The sequence below is a fragment of the Podarcis melisellensis genome (assembly GCF_964234715.1).
Source record: "Podarcis melisellensis genome assembly, chromosome: 6".
Lineage (NCBI taxonomy): Eukaryota > Metazoa > Chordata > Lepidosauria > Squamata > Lacertidae > Podarcis > Podarcis melisellensis.
Window position 1 is genome coordinate 38,172,031 of NC_138538.1, and position 22,895 is coordinate 38,194,925.

At 43.1% G+C, this 22,895-nt stretch overlaps 1 protein-coding gene across 2 annotated transcripts in view; it reads left to right on the plus strand.

The window, feature by feature from the left end:
• The window catches only part of PLXNA2 (plexin A2), a 392,250-nt gene that overhangs the window by 285,542 nt on the left and 83,813 nt on the right, over positions 1 to 22,895 (plus strand). For both annotated transcript variants that reach the window (XM_081916268.1, XM_081916269.1), the window contains exons 13-15: positions 3,459 to 3,610; positions 11,088 to 11,205; positions 21,812 to 21,948. In XM_081916268.1, the coding sequence (XP_081772394.1) occupies positions 3,459 to 3,610; positions 11,088 to 11,205; positions 21,812 to 21,948 (407 nt within the window). The remainder of the gene's footprint in view (positions 1 to 3,458; positions 3,611 to 11,087; positions 11,206 to 21,811; positions 21,949 to 22,895) is intronic.

Sequence of the window (22,895 nt, forward strand, 5' to 3'; positions counted from 1 at the left end):
TCTTAGCCGGACAGAATTAGTGGGTTTGCAGTGTTTAGAGCGCATGTGAAAATTGCAAGAGGAAATGCAACAACAAAGGCTAAAAGGAATGATTGGATTGCTAGTGACACTTTCTAAGGATATGTTGTGAATATCTCACATTGGTATGAATTTAACTTTAACATCTGGCCTCCCACAGCTGTGCAAGAAACAGGTGGCAATTGGCACAGCTGTTGAATTATTATATTTAAACTTATACTGGAGTTACGGTCCATTGGTGCGGGGTCATATTATATATTACATAGCCATATAAAGTACAACAGAGTAAAATAATACCTTAATTCTTAAGTTTCTACCTTCACGGTTGCTGCATGAGATCATATGGAAAGCTCTTGCTTTCTCATTTCCTCCTTTCCTTTCCCTCTTTGTTATCTCCCCTGCTGTTAAAATTTAGTGTGGTGTAGTGGTTAAGAGTGGTAGTCTCATAATCTGGGGAACCGGGTTCGCTTCTCCGCTCCTCCACATGCAGCTGCTGGGTGACCTTGGGCCAGTCACACTTCTTTCAAGTCTCTCAGCCCCACTCACCTCACAGAGTGTTTGTTGTGGGGGAGGAAGGGAAAGGAGAATGTTAGCCGCTTTGAGAGTCCTGAAGGGGAGTGAAAGGCGGGATATCAAATTCAAACTCTTACTTTTCTTCTTCTAACCTCCTTAGGGCAGAGATCCTACTACCCATTTTTATTTTTATTTTGCCTATGCTGCTCTATACAGCACCATGCAGATAGATGGCATTAGAGAGACAGAGAGAAGTAATAATCTTATATTCACTGGGTCTTCTCTTCCTCATATCACATGTGTGTTTACTGTTTCTTGATTATACAGTTGTGCTGCAGTGGACAAATACATGATGGTCTGGAAGGAATAAAGATTCTCTCTCTCTCTCTCTCTCTCTCTCTCTCTCTCACACACACACACACACACACACCACTTAACCAGACAGGAACACGAGTGCTGCAGATGTATCCTAAGATGATACCAAATACTGTGCTGGAGGGGGTTAGCTATAGTCTGTTTTATGGTCCATTTGTAAAACAAATAAACACCGCACATGCATCCCAGTGAAACATGCTCAACTTTTGGGGTGATTTTTCACACCCCTTTGCCAAAGGAAGCACAACTATTTGCAGAAAGTGCCTCAAACTCTGGCCTATTCCTAGTTCATAAGATGACAGCCACAAAATTTGCCAAGCAGTAGAGGCAATGGGAAATTATAGAAATTTCTGGGAATCTGTTCAGTTCTTCAGTTGTTGTTTTTTTAATACTACATGCTGAAAATGTGAGAATCTCAGTTTTCCCTTCTTAATAAAATAACTTTATCACCTCTACAAATGTGGGAGAAAATTCAAATGTGGAACTATATCACAAGAATTAGAGGCACTATAAAAGTATAATATACTAGGAACTAGATGTCAATAAAGGGCTGTAAGATGTTAGTCTTTTGCTTTGTGAGTTAGCATCATATATATTTGGAGTTTGGGAATGACACCTCAATTTTTATTGGTCTTATTATCTCTTATTGGGTGAATATGTTATTATCAGGGAATAATAGTTTAACATACATAGAATTTATTTTCCATTGATGAACTTACTGGAGATCTACTAACTTTTACAGAAATAAATTGGCCTAAATAATCAGTTTTAGGATCCTACTTTTGACCAATGCAATTCAGGATTCTCCAAGATACACGCAAAGTAGAGAGATTCAAACTGGTCTTTTGCGGGGAGGGGAATCTACTTCTACAATCAGGAAATACCTTTTAGGACCAACAAAAATGTCGCATTAACATTTCAGGGTTCTATACCCCCAAACCACTAGTTAATGCCACCTAATTTGACTTTCATGGACTTTGTATCTAGTACACAAGCTAAAATTGTAAGATGAACATTTCCCCCTTTATTTACCTTCACAAGGAATCTGTGTGTTTTGCTTAGAACTGGAGACAAATTTGGATAACTGCTAGATTTTACATTTTCAAAATGGGGAATCAACCATTATTTGCTTCTTTGACCCAACAGCCCTTAGTAATGCCTGCCTGGATCCTAGCAGCATATAATCCAATTAACAGAGCAAGCCTAGCTATAGAAAGCCAACGTTAAGCTGTTAGGTCATGTGAGGAAGCTGCCAAGGGGTTTCGAAGAGGTGTCTCTCCTTGCCCTATCCCACCCCCCACCCCTTTCCTCTTTTGGGGGAACAACCCTGGCTCAGCCAACTGAACCCCTGCTGAGCTGGGTTGAGGGGCTTACACTAGTTGAGACCCAGTTGGAAGAGCCCAAGATCCACCAAATCCAAACTCTCTCAATCCCAAGGTTTAGATTGTGCAGTCAGTCTGCAGCGTCCTCTTACAAGCTGCCTTAAGGCTAAATGTAGGCTAGGCTTCATGCTTCAACACCAAGCCAGCTCTCCTCCCCGTTCCCTCTATTTTGCTTAATGTTAGCCCGATGAAGAGCTCTGGGGAACTTGAGTGTTTGCTCACCATTTTGTGGCATTTACATTGGTCCTCATAAAAGTATAACTCAGCTGTGTATTTAGACTTTTCACAGTCACAGGCCATTAAGTTGTTTCTGCTACTGCAATGTTCACTGAGTATATTCAGATGGGCAGATTTCCTCATTACTCATACCTGGAAACACTGCAGATGTCTTGAACAACTTACACTTCACTGAATACTGTATTCTGTTCCAGTTAATGCTTCATTTCCAGGTATCTTTGCTTAGTAACTCATTAAATAGGCACTAATCTCCCTGCAGTGATCCTCCTTTACATTTGGACAAAAGCAGCTCTGTCCAAATCTTAAAAGGCAATTTCATGCATCTTTTTAACAGTGATTTTGCACATATCTATACCAAACAGGGGGTGCATTCTTCTGGGTGGGGGTGACAGGAGGGAGAATTGTTTTTACCTGCATAATGATACCTAGTCCATAACCTTTTTCTTCCCCTCACTAAGCTTTCTGGTATACCACACCAAAGTTATTGTGGTGGGGAGATAATTTTTGAATATTTAGCATCATTAAAAAAACAAAAACAGATTTCATAATCCTAAGAAGATGGTGGTTTGTGTACCACAAACTAACAACAGTATATTGACAAGGATAATTAATGACAAATTGATTTCCCCAGCCCCTGCTCTCTGGTTTCATACATTACTTTAGCCACCTTATGCTCTTAAACTGTATGCTCATTTTCTAGATGGGTCACTGGGGTCTAGAAGTACTGTAGTGTGCTCAAAGTTGTTGAAACAGTATTCACAATAGATGGTGGGGGGTTGGGGTTGTTTTTGTTTTGTTTTTAAAGCTAGGCTTTCTACACAAACATATGCAGCTCCAATCCCTTTTTGTGTGGCCATACAGCTTTTGGCTTTCTGTGAGATATACCAGTAGTTTGTTTTTATTGTTGACCCTGTGCTCTGCTTCCCTCACCAGATCCTAACAGTGTCAGGCCCACCAGAGGGAGGAACACGAGTTACAATTCGTGGTGTTAACCTGGGCCTGGATTTCTCTGAGATCGCCCACAACGTACAAGTGGCTGGTGTGGAATGTACACCATTGGAGGAGCAGTACATTATTGCTGAACAGTGAGTTGACGTGGCGCCACCTGATCCTTTATGCGAGCTAAAAATCATTTACAGCATTTAGAATAAATGCTGTTACCCTTTGCAACAAAGGGGGAAAGTACAACTGAGTATACTTATGCTAGGAGGAACAACATGGCAGGTGATTATATTTTAAAGTTGGAATCCTAATTGGTTATCTGAAGAGGATAAACCTGTAAGCCTGGGTGAGGCATTAGCGGGAAAAGTGTATAAGCTGTGACATTTGCTGCTTTAGGATTGTAATAAATGTAATAGTAATGTAATGTGCAGGACCCAATGTAACCCTCTTACATGTGTAAAAAGCACTTTACTTCTCATATATTGGGATCAAATAGACCCCAATTAAATCACAAGTTGTGGGTTGGTGGGGGTTTTCAAAGATGTATTTGGCAATTACTCCAGTGTAATGTAAAATATGAAATTGTATTAAGGATTATTGTTTATAACACAGGAGAAAGTACCAACCTGCGCTCTTCATAGAAATAGTATCTGGTGTCTTTAATGACTTCGCCATTTGAATTCATATGGAGTCTAATTCACCCCAGTAGCACTTGTGTACTTTTCCCTTGTGACCATGTGGGGGCGAGGGGGTGGTGAATGTGAACATCTCATTATGTTAAGTGCATCACCAATAAGACATGGCTATTGTGAAGTTAAGTGACAGTTTTCACCTGGTTGAAATTATTAGACTCTCTCCACCACACCTCATTCCAAGTCCATCTTCTGTGAACAAAGGGGCAAGCATGGCTTCTCCAACTATATAGGACAACATAATTCCTATCAGGAATGTGCTTCCTTTAATAAGCTTTCATATTTTATACAAAGTCTCAGTGTGAATACCTTTCAACTAAAGTTGTGCTCCAAGTATAAATTATCTTAACAAAAGTTAACTTCTGTTTCTGCATATAAAACTCTGCATGTCAACAGCATGCGGATGAAGGAATCATGGTTGTATTTTAATATTTGGTTGGGAGCCGCACAGAGTGGCTGAGGAAATTATTATTATGGTTAGAAAGGGGTCCTGTTTCAAAACCTTCATGCACGTGCATCTTGAGGTTGTATGGTCCCACGGGTTTTTTCTCAGGGTGCAAATAGATTCTTCCTAGACATTCTGATGCAAAACCATACTGCTTTTCTTAAGGCCATCATGACCTAAACAGCATATTGTGTGTGGCAGTGAGGAGGGCAACAACTCCAGTTAATAGTTTATGCTTAATTAACCCTGCCTCGGCACTGAGATGATTTCTGGGGTCACCTTCCCGCATAACACCTCACACAGTTCTATATTCCTGTCATTTCCTCCTTTCGCGTTCCACAGCACTGCACAAAGGAAAGCCCCATACCTGTCAGGCGAGATTCTCGGTGAGTATAAATCAGCAGCGCTCCAAAGATCTAGGGCTGCCTTGCACCAACTAAGAACCGAGAGGCTGGATTTTCTTTCTTTCTATCTTGCGGATTAAACAACCCTTTAAAACTTTTATTAAGCATTTTGGTTCCTTCCAAGCCTGGGCTCCTGCTTTGCTAAGCAACTTTCCTGATGAGCACCTTGCAGTTTGCACTCAGCCTCCTCCCGGTTCCAATTGGAATGCGTCCTGCCGTGCTGCCGGATGCAGGCAGCCATTTGTTAAGCGTGTGAGGCAGTGACAGCAGTTTAATCCGAATAGGCCTCTGCTGGAGTCAATTCATTTATTTCACTAAGAAAAATGTCAGCTGAAAATTAGAAAATAGGCATGTAACAAAGGATGGGCAAACAACCCTTTCCCAGTGACACATGTCCTCGTGTTAGCTGCTTATTTGTTTGTTTTTGTGGAGTTTCCTTTGGGTGGGGGGGAGTCAGTATACTGAAAGGAGGAGCATGTCAGTAAGTGCTCATCCATGCAGCATAAGGTAAGAAAGAAAACATTAAGCATTGTTTTCACCCACTGACTAGAAACTTTAAGAATTTCCAGAGGGACAGTCTGTGGCAGCAAAGAACAACAAGGAAGAATACTGTGGCACCTTTTAAATGGACACATTTATTATGGCATAACCTTCATTGACACAGCCTGCTTCATCAGATATGTGACGTAATACCCTAAATTACAGAAATATGTACACATAGTTGGGCATTTGTATGTAAACACTGAGGTCAGAAGGAAACAAAATGCAGAAAAATTCAGATAATGCTAATTGTTTACAGTGGCCATTCACACGAAAACAGTTGTTGATAGCAGGCATTGGCAATCCAATTGACACATGTAGTGTAATTTTAAAAACAACAGCCTACCTTTGTCCCGATTCAGTCCGCAGGTGATAGTATTGAACATCTTGATGCATTGTAATTTGGCAGTTTCATATGACAAGTCTCCGTTTGATGTTCCATTGTTCAGGAGTGTAACTTTAAGGTCAGTTACAGAAAGCCCTCTTTGTGTGAATAGCCATTGTTAATAACATAGTTGTCATCATCTGTACTTTCTGCATTTAATTTTGTTCTAATCTCACTGTTTACAATCCCACTCCTGTCCCTAAACGTTTATATTTTCCTGTAACTCAGGATAACATTCCATGTCTCAAGTGGAATGTAGTCCATGAAAGTTTGTTTGTTATTTGTTAGTCTTTGCCACTGGCTTTTTGTTGTTTTTTCCTGCAACAGACTAACATGGTTATCCCTATGGAAATTAATAATAGTAGAGAACTACTAAGCAAGATAAAGCTCTTCTTGGTAAAGGCATAGACCAAAGCACAGGGTAATATTCTCAGCTTGACTTCTCCTTTGAGTAATCAAGTTCAATGAGGTTTAGGAAGATTCTTCAGACAATCTTGCTCCCTATAGGTTACTGCTATCAGTGTTCATACTTTGGAATAAACTCCTGTTAAGATTTAACACCTGGCCTATATACAAAGCAGGATGAGGTAGTAGAGTAGAGCACTACATTCGACTGCAGGTAGGAGATGCCTTTTTATTGTTTCTCCACATAAAGGTAAAGGGGCCCCTGGCCATTAGGTCCAGTCATGACCGACTCTGGGGTTGCAGCGCTCATCTCGCTTTATTGGCCGAGGGAGCTGGTGTACAGTTTCCAGGTCATATGGCCAGCATGACTAAGCCGCTTCTGGCGAACCAGAGCAGCGCACAGAAACGCCGTTTACCTTACCTATTTATCTACTTGCACTTGATGTGCTTTTGAACTGCTACGTTGGCAGGAGCTGGGACCGAGCAACGGGAGCTCACCCCGTCGCGGGGATTCGAACCGCCAACCTTCTGATCGGCAAATCCTAGGCTCTGCGGTTTAACCTGCAGTGCCACCCATGTCCCTTATCCTTATCCTTATTCTCCGCATATCCTGCTGCAAATAGAAAAGTAGCATTTCTGGGAAGGAAGTTTAGCTCTCACTCTGCTCTGCAAGATTTCTGTTTGCTGGGAGCTGCTGCCTTTTGAAAAATACATGGAAGCATTTAAATGTAATTTCCCACTGACAAAGCTGCAGCTTAAGAGAAGAAACTTTATGCTGCAACAATTCTGTATTAAAGTAGATGCTAATGATTGTAGGATATATGAAGGGGGTGGGCAGAGGAGACCTTCTTAGTCTTGTTCTCTGATGGCCTGATCCCTGAAGATTAAAGTGATGTGGGTGGAAGCAATGCATTTGACAGTGCTAGCAAATGTTGTACTGTGCAGGACAAAAAAAAAAATCATTCCTGCTTTGGTGAAGGCAGTGCATTCAAATGGTTGCACCAGGAGATTCTGCTCCTAGCTCTAACTCACCTTGGGCAAATCACTAAATTACTAAGTGCCTTAGTTGTCTCCTCTCGAAAATCAGCATAGCTATATTTATCTATTGTTCTTGCCTGTGGTGGCGTGGGTGGCCTAGTGCTTGAAAAGTACCTTTAGATCCTGGGATAAAAGATTCTATAGAAGAGCAAAGTAACATTATTATTACAGTAATAGCTTGAGGCCGTGTACTAATGCCATCATAAGCTGTAGTAGGAATGGGTTTGCACAGCCATTACACGTTATAAACTGTAATATTCTGTTTTATTTTTAGGAGAAGGGATGGAGGATTATTGAAATTATCCTCTTTTGATGGTGGCATGAAACCCTGATTTTATAATCGTAATTCTAATTAGAGCTCTCAAGCTTTCAAAGATTGTTAACATCATTAAAACATTTATCCTGGGCAGATAACAGCAAGTGTTGGCTGCCTTTTCAATAGGAATCCAGATAAAAGGGCGCTCTTAAGGGTTCTGTGGGCAGAATGAATCCTGAGACTGTAATGATTTGCCATGTTCTAGGCATGCTATCTATCAGCCGGCAATTAGGTTAATATTGGTTAAAGGGCCACTTAACCTAGTAATCTGCTCCCTATAGCTCTTCTAAGAGTGTCGGTTTTTTTAACATGATACCTGTAGTTTTGGCCTGAATTAGGATTTCTATTTTGGATTAGGTTGACCATAGCAATTAATATCCCATCTTTAATTTCTTACTTGTCTGTGGGTGTCATAACTGTGCATTATTATTCAAAGGTATAAATTCTGCCTCTGAAATGGAAGAATGAAAAGGTAGCTTTAACTAAAGGCTGCTAAAAGGAATGGAATCTCAGTCCATGGAAAACACAAGTTGTGTTTTGTCAGAGACACAAAAGGTTGCAAAATTTACAGCCGTGCTTTCTTATGTGGTTTTGAGACCAGTGGAATGTTTGAAGTACCGTTACTTCAGAGTAAATTTGGATAGGGTTTTGAAAAACTGTGAGAAACTACATGGTTTGTATATTATCATCAAGAGCATTATATAATGCACTTTCCCAGGAAGTACCTGTCTTGTCTATGGGTACTTAGAAATCATAGAATTGTAGAGTTGGAAGGGACCTTGAGGATCATCTAGTCCAACCCCCTGCAATGCACAAATATGCAGCTGTCCTATACAGGGATCAAACCTGCATCCTTGGATGGATGTGATGTTTGCATAGGGGTTATGTTTGAAAAATCTAATATGTGTAGGCCCAAACCACATGATGGTTAACCTATATTAAATACAGAAAACAACCATGCAAAATTTGCAAACTAAATCTAGGCAGCTATAAATTTGGAGGAGGGACAGACATACCAGGGGCGGGTGCAATCCTGCTAAACCATCGCAAAGTTTTTGTCAATTCATCTAAATCAGCTCATTTACCGGATGCATGCTCAACTAGATTTCAGAAGCTCTGTAGCGTGTGGCATGGTGAATTTAAGATAGGTTGCAAGGTAAGTGGAGGTTAAACAATCACAGAAGTGTCCTTAATATATCTAATTCACACAAAAATGATGCTGATAACACAGCTTTAAAACACATCATTATTTATTGAAGTCAAATTAAATCAGCATTCAAATATACTTGAGAAGAAGGGGAATTTGTGGGAGATTCTTTAACTTCAGTAGGTTTTTATTCTGTTTATATACTGTGACCAAAATGAATCCCACTGAGTTTAGTGCGTAAGCTTGGAGAAGGAAGAAGCTCTATTTTGATCAGAGTGAAAGAGAGAGGCACGCACATAATCCATGATTAAGATGATGATAGAGAAGACCATACAAAGGATTTAGGAATACAGGACAACTGCTATGATTCTCCAAGGGCAACAACTCTTTGAAGAGCTTGTGTTGCTGTGATGTGCAGCGATAGCGGATCTCACATTTGGTAGCATTTACGTGTTTAATGTTAAGCCTCTTTCAAAGATGATGTCTAAAGTGTTTCTTTGTGGTTTATTTAAGTTTCTTTGTGGAAGGAGATTTGACTAAGGCTGCAGAAAGTGGTAGGATGGTATAGGGTGCTGTTGTTATTGTGCTTTCACAGAATGAGCTGCCATCAGTACAGCAAGCAGGGGTGTTGCAAGAAATCAAGTGGGTCTCTCTCTCTCTCTCTCTCTCTCTCTCACACACACACACACACACACACGCACACACACAAAAAAACCACATTTTATATATATATGGCACAGTTGCACCATGAAGTACGGACAGTTTGCTAAAGAGATCTGGACTGTATCTGGTAGTATAATCACCCCCACTTTAGCTGTAGATCCACCCACTCAGTTGTATGGCACAACATGTGATACATTCTTCACTGTGAGTTACAGTACTACCCTTTTTCATTACTTTGAATCCCAACTCACCCTCATTTCCAATACGAGCTCAGATTTTGTCAGCAGCCCTATTTAAAGGAGCATCTCATCCTGTTTCAGCCTGATAATGGCAATGAAAATATAAAGGAGACAGAAAGAGACGTACATGTACTAGTTGTCTGTTATGCTCCCCCTCAATCAGGGCCGGATTTAGGTTTGATTTAGGTTTGATGAGGCCCTAAGCCAGGCATAGGCAAACTCAGCCCTCCAGATGTTTTGGGACTACAACTCCCATCATCTCTGACCACTGGTCCTGTTAGCTAGGAATGATGGGAGTTTTAGTACCAAAACATCTGGAGGGCTGAGTTTGCCTATGCCTGCTCTAAGCTCCTGAAGGTAAGGGGGCGCTTTATATGTCCTGCTGTCTTTTGTCAACAACAAATTGTCGCTGTTTTTTGTGTTGAATATATGCTATGTGGTAATTTATGGACCTAATAGGTATCTAAAGCCCATTTGCACATAACAAAATATGTATTTTATCAAAGTAATTGTTGAACTGAAATACAATTAAGAAGAAATATAGCAATAGTGAATTTTGGGGGGAGGGAGGAGCCAAGAGAGTGGGGCCTTAAGCTATAGCTTGTTTAGCGTATACGTAAATCTGGCACTGCTTTCAATGCATTCAATCCATTTAGTCAGTCATTGTGGCTGGTCCCACACCACATCCCTGCATATATTCTAGCCCCCATCCCACCCCAATCTCTGGTTTTTTGGAGGGGGGCATAAGAATGGTTCTTGATCACATGTACAGTTGTGCACAGGGTCCATTTGTGCATAATGCCTGTTGTATGAAAAGTGGGACCAGCAGTCACAATGATCTCCTTCGTGCATTGATTGAACATGTGGAGAGAGAGAACAGTAGCTGTTTTATCTGTGAATATTATATCATTGTGCCAATGTTATGTTCCACTTGCCTCATGCTCTCATCACTATCGGAGCATTCTCTTGTGATCAACTTGCAGAGTTTATCGTACCCCATTGGTGTATGTGTGCCTGTTGTTCATTAAACTGTGACCTGCAATGAGAGCCATTCCGTTAATGAACTCATCTTTTAATTCAAGGACTTCACACTTTCTCTTCTATAGGCTAATATATTTGCCATTTGTGCTTTGCTTAGCACTCAAGTTTACAGCTTGCAATAATTGTAACTAGTTTTGACTTTCTCCCCTTTGAATTACTGCATGGCAAAAGGAAAAAAGAAAGACTCTATCATGAGCTCATTCAGAAGATGAGAGGATCAAGGTTGAAAATGATGGGGCTGGGAACACAGCTAGGTACAACTTCCTTTCTTTTTGTAAGACTCACTATGGATTTTACATTTTCAGAATTGTGTGTGAGATGGGACAGGCTGAGCCTGACATCAGTTCCGGCCCTGCACTTCTCTGCATCGGAGAGTGCAAGTCAGAATTTGTGGCCAAGTCTGCACAGCATTACACATTTGTGGTAAGTACCGTACCAGTGCAGTCAAATTCTTACCAAATAGGAAAAAGAGTCTTTCCACCTCTTACAAATTAATATTTACTGGGGATACAGAATTTTTCCAAAGGTATATAAATGGTTTATTATCCATGCTTTGATGATGATCCAGCAAATGTTTAGTTGAGAAACTGTAATCATGTTTAGCATACCAGCTATCACATACCCTCCAAAATTTCTCCAATAAAAACAGGGATGTCCCATTTCATAATTATAATTTTACTATTTATAGCCCACACATTTTACTGGGTTGCCCCAGCCACTCTAGGCAGCTTCCAACATATATAAAAACATAATAAAACATTAAACTTTCCTATACAGGATTGCCTTCAGGCAGCTCTGGGGTCAGATAACTCCATACCCTCCAACATTTCTCCAATGAAAATAGGGACGCCCTTAGGAAAAGTGGGACATTCCGGGATCAAATCAGAAACCAGGATGGCTTCTCTAAATCAGGGATGTCCCTGGAAAATAGGGACACTTGGAGGGCCTGCTATCAGGATATGATCGATCATTTGCTTTTGCATTACTGTCATTAACTTGGATATGTCTTCCTCGACTTCTTCTCAGCTTGGTCGCAGTTTAGTAAAGTAGTATTTGAAAGCATATCACAATAAATTAAATGTGGCTCCATTGCAGTGCCAGTGACTGTCCCCAAATTGCAGCTTCATGTGATATCTTGATCTATGTGATAAGTTGTTAAGAAATGTAAAGTCTGTTGTGTGAGAGGGCTGTGGAGAAGTGTTTTCTAGTGACCAGCAAATGGAGGGGGGGGGACATCATATTTGCGCTCGCCATTAAGATTTAACGCGTAACAACTCCTTTTGTATTTTGATAGAATAGTTTTATATATTAATTTTATTACTTTTCTACTTTTCCCCCTTTATTACTCAGGCACATAATGATACCTGGGCTTTGTTTCTTTAGACCAGTGTTTCCCAACCTTTTTTGGGCAAAGGCACACTTGTTTCATGAAAAAAATCTCGAGGCACACCACCATGCCAGATGGGGAAAGGTCACTTTTTACTTATGTAAAAAAAAATAAAAAAAATAGTAACAGCATAGAAGGTAATGGTTAGGCTAGCATCCCTCTTCCAAATATGCTAGGTTTTTATTTGCAGGGACTGTTCTACATGGGAAAGCATTCAGTTGCTCCGAAGTTTGGGGGGCCGCGGGGGTGGGCGCGCGTCCCAGGAGGCGGAGGCCAGCCCGGGCTGGGAGCCGCGCCGCAGCCCGGGGGCGGTAGGCGGACCGCGGCTCCTAGGATGTGGAAAGGGGACGGCGGCGCAGGGGGAGGAGACCCGCACGGCTAGGGCAGCGCGCAGGGGGAGGGGAGCGGGCCGGAGGCGGGCGAGGGGGGCCGCGATCCCGCGCGCCGCGAACATGGCCCCCTTCCCCGCGGGCCCCGCCGAGCCCCCCGGCTGCCCCCAACAGACAACCAGGCCTGCAAGCTTCCTCTTCTGACATCGCCCAGGCCCCCACGCAGCCCCCCACCAGCAAAACGCCCAGGAGTTTGAAGGGACCCGAGGGCCACGCAGCCAAGGGGTCTAACTCTGCAGGGAAAAGCTTCCTGTCTTTCCTCTGCCCCCTCCCCACTGGAAAGGGATGGTGGCTGCAGGCTCTGCCCCCCCCCTTAACATCTGCAAAATGATTAAGGCTGATACATTGTGTTACAGGATTTTATCTAGGTAACTTCCCTGAGCTGTCAAGTTGAAAGGGTACATTCAGGCATAATATTTGCAACATTTAACAACTTTAAATATGTGCCCCCCCTGTAATTTCCATAACAGTTGGAAGGTCAAAAATATAACCTCCTATGACAACTCCTGCAACCCATGAGCTTTCAGACAAAGATCATGCATGGACAAATGTAAAGATCTTTGGAAAGTATTGATCGAAACCACAGTAACAAACGAATCAATGTATCTTCAAGGGAAAGAATAAGTAGATCCATTTGCATATATAGCTCTGTAGGCTTAATTATATTCCATTGCTATTTTGTTATTGCTCGTTTACTCTGCTTCTATTTATTTTTAGTGCGTGTAACCTTTTTATTCCCCCTCCCCCCCCCCGCCAATTTAACTCCTTGTAATACTCTCAATAAAATATAAGGAAACAAGAAAGGAGATTCCCACAAAACATTAGGAAGGCCTTTCTGGTGGTGAGAGCAGTCAGACAGGGGAAGGGGCTTTTAGGGAGAGGTCGGGGGGGGGCATCTGCCAGGGATGCTTTAGCTGTGAGTCCTGAATTGCTGGGGGTTGGACTGGATGACCTTTGGGTTCCTTCCACCTCTATGATTCCATGACCTTTAAGTGAAGTCACCTCCATCTTCCTCTCAGAGCAGATGCCCACAAGCCCTGGGCGGGAAGAGCCAGAGAGAGAGAGAGAGAGAGAGAGAGAGAGAGAGAGGAGGACATTCCTAAGAACCGGCAGCTCAGCTCTCGCCTCCCTCCAGGAACCAGAAAAGCCAGTTTAGGGCTCAGATCTTTCCCACAGGCCTTTCTGAGTTCTTCTCCGGGGACACCCCAGGATGGCCAGAGCGTCACAAGAACCGCACCAGACATTCACCAGACCCCAAATCTTTCCCCCTTCCTGGCCTGAGAGGCTGCAAATTCTACCTGCCTTCCCCCCTCCAGTTGATCAACACACAGAGATGCAGGTGGCCAGGGACCCACCTGTGCACACCTGAGCCTGCAAGGGGCAGCCAAGCCCCCTTCACCGCCTGCCCCCCCCCCCGCCAGCCCCCTCTCCCCTCCTCCCTAGGCGGCAGCTCCGCCATGACCACAAACGGCGGCGGCAGCAGCAGCCGCGCGCGGCCCAGGCTCCCCTCGCCGCCCGCGGGAGCCAAGGCGCGCGACGAGGGAGCCAAGGCGCGCGATAATTTTCTTAAATTATGTCAGCGGCGCCCGGCAGAGCAGCCCTCTCGGCCACGGCAGCCCGGCTCTCCCAGCCCCCGGGGGCCGCCCTCCTCCCTCGCGCACCCGCAGCGTTCCCGCCCGGGGAGGCGGCGCCCCCAGGAGAGGCGGCGGCGGCGGCAGCTGCTGCGCGCAGCCCGGGCTCCCCTCGCCGGCCGCGGGAGCCAAGGCGCGCGACGAGGGAGCCAAGGCGCGCGCTAATTTTTTTAATTATTGGGGGGCAGAGCCCCCCCAATAAAATTTTTGAGGGGGCTCAGGCCCCCTCAGGCCCCATGGTGTCGGCGCCTATGCGCCCGCCCCGTCGCCGCAGGCTCCTCCCGGCCGAGAGCCAGAGGACGGCGGCGGAGCAGGAGGAGGAGGATCGGGTTTGGCGACAGCTGCTGCGTCCTCTCCAAGCGCGGGGCTGGCCTCCGCCGCGCCCGATCCTCCGCAGTCGCCGCGCTTCTCGGCGGAGCAGGTCTCGTGCGTGTGCGAGGCGCTGCTGCAGGCGGGCGACCCCGGCCGGCTGGGCCGCTTCCTGGGCTCGCTGCCGCCTGATGCCGAGGCGCCGTGCCTGGAGGCGCAGGCAGGCGAGAGCCTGGCCAAGGCGCGCGCGCTGCTGGCCTTCCAGCGTGGCGACTTCGCCGAGCTCTACCGCCTGGTGCAGAGCCGGCGATGGGATGTGGGAGGGAGCTCGCTCGCCGCCCCGCGTGTGCCGCCCGACTCGCCCGCCTCCCTCCCACGGCACACCAGGCAACCTCTCGCGGCACACTAGTGTGCCGCGGAACACCGGTTGGGAAACACTGCTTTAGACAGCCATGTACTCTCCACCTGCTTGAATGATAAAAAAAGAGCAGTCATGAATTTATACATTCCTACTTACTACCGAAGGCCTTAAAATTCTCTATGTATTTGTCCATTGTATTATAGGAGAAGCAATTTTCCTCCCACTGGTCATGCAAGGCTTTGCATTTCTAGAGCAGTGTTTCGCAAACTGGGGTATCCAGCTGTTTTTGGACTACAGTTCCCATCACCCCAGACCAGGGGTCTGCAACCCGTGGCTCCGGAGCTGCATGTGGCTCTTTTACACCTTTGCCGCGGCTCCGGGGCAGATACTAGCGAGGGGAGGAGGCGCATTGTGCACCCCGACACTCTCCACTGTGGCGGGCGCTGTACTGGCTGTGACGTCGCATGGGGCAGTGCATGCATTAGTCACGCACCGTCCCGACGTCACCTTCCTGTCCGCCCGCCCGCTACACTGTAAGGGACATGTACGCTGGTCACTGCATTGAAAGGGGGCATGTACGCTGGTCACTGTTTTGAAGGGGAGTGAAGAACACACACACACAAAAAGGTAACTTGTTAATTTAACGTTTATTTCTATGAGGAGGAGTAATTATGAGGGGTCAAACAAAGAAATAGTAAAAAGGTGACAAAAAAGTTATTTTTATAATGACGAGTTTTGCGGCTCCCAGTTGTTGTTTTTCTTCGGAAACGGGTCCAAGTGGCTCTTTTTGTCTTAAAGGTTGCAGACCCCTGCCCCAGACCATTGGTCCTGCTATCTAAGGATGATGGGAGTTGTAGTCCAGCAACAGTTGGAGAGCCAAGTTTGGGAAACTCTGTTCTAGAGGTTGTGTAACTCACGGGGAAATGAAGAAGAATTAAACGAAGACTTATTTAGGGGTGAGAGAAGCAGTGGATAAAAATAGTAGAAAGAAATATAATTTCAGCATATAAAAAAGAATCATGGAACAACTTTCTCCCTTATGACTACACTATTCTATGCAATAAAAAGACATTAACTAAAATTGGGATTTAGTACTTAAACATTACAGTCCACATTGTATAAAGGAAACTCGGTTCTGATCCAGACTAATAGTGTGTCCATGAAGCCCTCTGTTAAGCCTGACTTAAGCCTGCTTAAAGTGGTTTACAAATAAAAAGGAAAATTAATAATCCAACCATTAAAACACAAATTAACAAACTAAAGGTAATGTGGGGCCCTAACATCAACCATAACTTTGGTTCGATCTAGTGATTAATTTGTGGGCCAAATGTTTTGTCAAACTTAAATCTCTCATTGCCCCTAGACTGCTTATTATCAGTTTATGTGTTATGCTTATATTGTTACATACATAACAGTGTATGTATTATGCTTACACTAGTGCCTTGTAAAATCATGTTATATCCTCACCCAAAAGTAAGGCTGACTTTTACCGCTTACAGGTATCTTCTGTGCCAAAGTGTGTCTTTGCAATGTGAGTTTGCAATACTTTTGATATCTCCCTCCCTCTTTGTCATCCTGCCGAGGATGCATAATTCTTTCTCTCCCCACGCCCTACTTTCACAATGGAAAGAATAATGAGAACACTTATTACTCTGGAATTTAATTAATAGAATTAATCTATGGAGTTGCCTCTTTCTATTATGTTACACATGCATTCAGAACACTATGGAATAGTTTTGTGTAGCTGCTAAAAACAAGGTTTTCTTGTACTGCTTACGCTGAAAAGTAAAGATTTCTTTCTCTTCTATCTCTCTCCTCAATCCTCCCCCACTTTCTTTTGCATCTTTGCTTGATTTACAGTGGTATTTCTCCATTTAGGTAGCAAATGGATGCTAATTCAATAGAGGTTCCATTTATCTGCTTAATCCAGAGTTCCTCATTGCAGCCTTCCATTCCTGAAGTGATCATTGCACTCTTCTGTTATTTAATTATCAACCATTTTGTTCATATGATTGCAAGTCGCACCTGGGGCTTTTCTGCATTCCCTCTTTTGCCTAAACAAGGCATTTTATCCAGCCTCATTGATTTTGTGTTGACTGCATGCTAGTGCTTACCAATTGTCCACAATTTGTATAGTAATTGATAGATGAGTCAGTTAGCACCTGCCTTCCCATCACTGTTATGAGCAACATGCTAGAATGGAAACTTAATTTAGTGGTGGCACAATATTACTTTAATGGTGGCACGTGAACAGCTTGCAGAAGACAAGGAGTCAAGAGATCAGAGTTCACAGAATCACAGAACTGTAGAGTTGGAAGGGACCCTAAGGATCATCTTAGCAGAAAACATTTTATTATTTTTATTTACTTATTATATTTTATTTTATTTTATTATGCCTTCTAATTTTATTACTAAAACACCAAGGCAATGGTGGAATTGCTTTGGTGACATCTTGGTGCATTTGGTGCTGCATCAAGAAAGCTATATGTAATGTGATGGGGGGACCCCTTCATTGAAGAAGCACACAGTCTTCCTTAAGCCTAAAGAAATCCTGCTAAAGCCTAAAGAAATATGCACCCATGGGTGCTAGAGATGAATCAAGCCATAACTTTAAAGGCTGCCTCAGATGCTAAGGACAAAATTGTTTAAAGAGCTTAAGGCCTGCTTTTGAAGATACTTACAGGCATATTTTTGAACTGAGAGGCCTTGCTTGTTGATAAACATAGAAGTTTTGCTCAGAGTAGACCTGTTTAATGGACCTAACTTAGTCATGTAACTTAATTTTAATGGGTCTCTTCTTAGTAAGCCTTAGTTGAAAACCATCCATAGCAGGGGTCAGCAACCTTTTTCAGCCGTGGGCTGGTCCACTGTCCCTCAGACCATGTGGTGGGCCAGACTATATTTGGGGGGGAGAATATGAATGAATTCCTATGCCCCACAAATAACCCAGAGATGCATTTTAAATAAAAGCACACATTCTACTCATGTAAAAACATGCTGATTCCCAGACCGTCCGCGGGCCAGATAGAGAAGGTGATTGGGCTGCATCTGGCCCCCGGGCCTTAGGTTGCCTATCCCTGATCCATAGTGATAATTTTATCCAGAGTAACCATATAGGGCTTGCATGAAGCTGCTTTTTTTATATAGAGTAAGTGCTTCCAAACATCCCAAAATGAATCCAGAGCGGTGCCCAAAATGGCCACTGTGGTCTCACAGGAAAAAACAGGATGTCCCGGTTTTTCTAGGACAGTTGCAGGGGATAGACTAGTAATCTGATTTTTTAAGCCTATGTAACCTAGGCTACATGCACTCACACACTCCTCTGAATCCTCCAAGTAATCAAAAAGCATTATCAGAATTCGTGGACTCATCCCAGTCAAGCAAAACACTTCAGGTGTGAAGCAAGGTCAGTGAGGAGTGTGGTCTGGGGAGAGTTCTGAGGGCCAGATAGAAAGGCCCAGAGGCCCCTGGCCTGAGGCCTGCCCCCTTCCCACTCTAGGAGAAGCAGGCAATATATGTGAGCAAGAGGAGTGTAGGGTAGCTGTGCTTCTTGAAAGGAATGAGAAGGAAAAAAAGGAAAGGAAAAGGATGTTGCATCATAGTCAACTTTTCCCTTTTCTTGCGAGGAATCCTATTCAGAATAAGGAAATTTCCCTTTAAAAAAGGGAAATGTTGACAGCTATGTAAATAGTGCCTGCAGTGGGGGCAGGTTTCACCTGCAACAATTTATTAGAAAGTCTAATAGAAGTCATTATATTCTGTAACATAGTCTGCCGAGTTCGATCTGGCAAACCGAACATAGGACTTCCTCGCCCAGCTTAGAACTGCCTTTTGTATTCAAACCCTTCAGCATCAGAAGAAGTCACGCTGCTAGTGCCAGAGGTACAGAGCATTCATTGTATTGGTCCATGTCAAACTGCTTGTTGTTGAAGAACAATTCTTTTACTGTACAGAAGGCCAGCAGTCTAAGGCCATGTAATGTAATAGCCAGTGCATGAGTGAAGGCAGTTGTGAAGATGAAGCTCCATGTAACACCTTGCAGCAACTTGTTCAACATATGTTGTAAGTTATCATCCTTTGCATTGCAAGGCCTTTTTATGAATGGAAGAAGCCTTCTCCTGTTGCCTGGATATATATTTTTTGCTTCTCTGTTGGCACAGGTTTCATAAAGGCAAGTCAGTGGTACTTAAATATTGTAATGAGATGGAGAGATGGCAGAAGGTGGGGCTCAGCTTCAACACTCTCTTCCTATACTTGACACTAAACAGATTTTGCTTGTATGTTTTACAGCCAAACTAGATATGATGGCAGCTGCCCCGTTTGCTTGTTCACATGTCTTTCCCATTCATGTATAAAGCAGAGAATGTCTAATTTGAACATTAAAGGCAATGTGTAGGTAAGGGGAGCAGAATTACGACCACTGTCTTCTCCTTGCACAGTCTTGATTCTGTGTAGTTAGTCCAGCATTTGTGTTCTTTTTTCTAAGTCTTCCTCATCTCTGGTATTAAATCTGGCAGGAGAAAAAGGAGCTTGATCAAAGGGCCAGAGGAGAAAAGGTTTAGCTCTCCACACCAGTGCTCCTTTTTGATATGACAGTTAGACACCCTTCCCACTTTATACATGTATGTGTGAGCAGGTTAGACGTGAAGTAGCAAATGTAAAATGGCCACATTTTATTTGGCCATAAGACATCAGTTATATTGGGTTGACAGTCTTCTGAGGCTGATTCAAGAGGTGAGTAATCAACTGAAGCAAAATAGGAGTCAATCACCCCATGCAAGGTAAATTCTGTCATCCCCCTTTCATCCTTGGACAAACCGTTACGTAAGCAGCAGCAGGGTTGTGACTCTAGGTGAGATGTTCACAATTCATAGAGGAAAACAGTGATTTAAGAGAATCAGTAAGGGTGTCTGACTGAAACACCCTGAAATTCCTTGTTTATGTAGACAAAGCTTGTTATCCCAGTATAATAATTGGTAAGTGTATCAGAAAATACATGGGGAATCACAGTGAAAAAATTGGCTGCTAGCCAAAACATGGGGGACTGTTGGCCCAAGGAAAGGCGACTTTGTTTAGCACTAGAGGATACTGCGAGAGTCATAACTAATTTGAATACTTCATTATGCGGGATTAATCTAATTTGCACATTAGCTTCAAGAATGGAGAACTGCAGCATGTTAGGTCTCTTACATTTAATTTACAGTATTTATATTCTGGGGAGATACCCTCAAAAACCTTGCTCTGTCTTTGAAATCATAACAAGCAAAAATAATTTGAGCTTCTTATTATTGTTCCTCATAATTTTGAGCCTTTTCCTTATTTTGGCTTGATATATCATGAGGGCCAGAATCTTCAAAACTGAAACAAAATAGCCTAACAAACTAAGACACCTTGGAGACCATGTGAGACCTAAAGTCTGCCAGTTTCTGCAATAGCCATCCTGTCCATTGTTATCTAAAATTGCATAGAATTGTGCATTTTACATTACTTAGGAGTTCAGGGCTGTAACCACCCTGTGTTAAGTGCTATTTAATATTAACGATGCTGTGCTTTTCATTGATAGATTTCAGAGCATTTTGCTCTAGAAGTCAGCATCATTATCTACATTGTATAGAGGAGAGAAATCATGACACAGAAGAGCCATTCAGTAGGCTAGGCAGGAACTGGGATAAGCACTTATTTATACTGAGTTCAATCACCTACCTAGACTACAATGCTGTCATTAGAGCATCATTATGTAGCATAAAACTCAGGCCCAGATGTAAGTCTCATATCTGGATAAAACCTATCCCTCTGATTGTTCCTTATATAGCCTCTTTGAATGCCTTCCAATCCCCTAAAGCTGGGGAAAGCATATCTGAAACATTCAGTGTAGGTCACTTTTCAGAGCCAGGGCACTGGATTAGTTTGACCACTGAGTTAATTTTATATGGCAGTTTGGATGCTGCCTTCTGGGAAATACCATGATCTGAGAGTGTCATACTATATGTAGTATGAAGTGTGTCATATTCACTGTACTGTCTGTTATTGAACAAAGATGGTACTGTTCAGGGAATTCAGAAGGGATGTTGCCCAACAGTGGATATGAGTCATTGTGGGGAAAGGACTAGCTAAACAATTTGGTTATATCCATGCACTAAAAACAAAGCTGTACCTGATTTATTCAGATTTATTTAGTAAGAATAAGCAGCAGTCACTAATTATGAGCACGTTGATTGACACGTTAATTCTTTTAGTTCTGCATGGGGAGAAATGCAATCTCTAAAATAGTTTCATTTCAAATCCTAACAGTTCATAAAACTTTTATGTTTATGTATATTTTTGTGATCTGTGACATTGATGGTTTTATTTTATTGTTACTATGTCTTCCATTGCTTTTGTCCAAGGAGTCCAAAGCAGTGTTTTTTCCTCACGAAAATCCTGTGACATGGCTAGGCTTCACAATAGTGCCTAGGCCCAAGCTAAGCAACTTTTATTGTTTTGTGATGTTTTGAGCCTCAGGGTTTATCTACACTTCCTTTTGTCCCACTGCTTTCCCCCAGGGAAAACCCTTCTTTCGCGCTCAGTCAGAGCAAACAGCAATTTCGGTGTTCTCTGGATTGATGTTTGCTCCAATTTAGCACTAAAGAGTGGGGAAAGGATTAGAGCAAAGGGGAAACCACTCAGATCTGTGCTTTTGAGGCACAGGACAAGCAGAAGTATGGATAGCAGTTTCCCACATCCAAGCACCAAATTGGGGGAGTTATTTACATTAAAGAAACTTGAGGGGAGGGGCAGAAAGAAAGAAATACAACTGGATACAAACTCTTCCTGCTAGCTGTATTTGGTCATGTATTTCATGTCTTCAACCAAAGGACCTACCTTCACATAGAAATGCAACTTAGTGCTGTAGTCTTATTTGCAACAGCATCACACCATAGCAGATTATCTTGTTCTTTTCTTTCTTTCCAAGAACCCTGCAGTGAGCACCTTGAGTCCTAGCCGTGGACCAGAGTCAGGAGGGACTATGGTGACCATCGCTGGCCATTTTCTGGGGGCTGGCAGCAGTGTATCGGTGTTGCTGGGTAACCAGACCTGCGAGTTTTATGGGTAAGGGGGCTGGTCCATGGATATCAGTGTGTGTTATTGTAATTGTGCTTCCATGGGCAGCGTTTCAGCTGCTCCAGCTATAATATGCCCAATATCTTCTTAATCACCTTAAGCTACCCTGTCACTGACAATAATGAGCATTGCATAGCAATGAGCCAGTTTAATGTTTATTCATTTTATCCATTGCTTTATTTTCATATAGTAAAATCCTGCCCCTTCTGCAGATCCCAAGCATGTTCTGCTGTTGTAAAAATCCCTTTAAAGTATCTCCACCCCCCTCGTCTCATGAGTAAATGCAATCCTGAAAGAACTATAGGCATCTCTTTCCACTTTGGTATCCTGATTGTAGATGTAGCAGAAGATTGGCAGTTGCCAGAATGGTGGGGAAAGTTCTAATTGACAGAGACTAAGGATAAAGTGTTACTCTTTTCTTATTGAAACTTGAGCTGTCACCAACAAATACCTGTTTTTATTTCTGGGATGAATTCCATATTTCACCACTTTTACTCTTTATGGAAAAATGCATACTATATTATTTGTCATTTTAAAAATATACAGTACATTGATAGATACACCCTGATTTATGCACCATTCATATGAGCTACAGTGATCATTAATAAGCATCTGTTGACATATGCCTTTCTACATTGTAGTACTAGTGTAGCTTTTTATCAACTGTTCCAAATATTTCATAATACGAAAAACATTCTTTCCAGGCTTCATGATGAGCTATGGAATTTGGGAGGCTCTTATGCTCCATGGCACTCCATCCCCACCTCAAATGTCCTAGGATGGGGGACATGTCATATGTTCACAGTAAAAGTGCTCTCGGGGCCTAGTCTGAAGTCATATGGTGCTGCAGCTCAGTGGAGCAGCATGTGTGTGGCACACAAATGGCCCCAGATTCAGTCCCTGGTATCTCCAGGCAGGGCTGGCAAAACACTAGA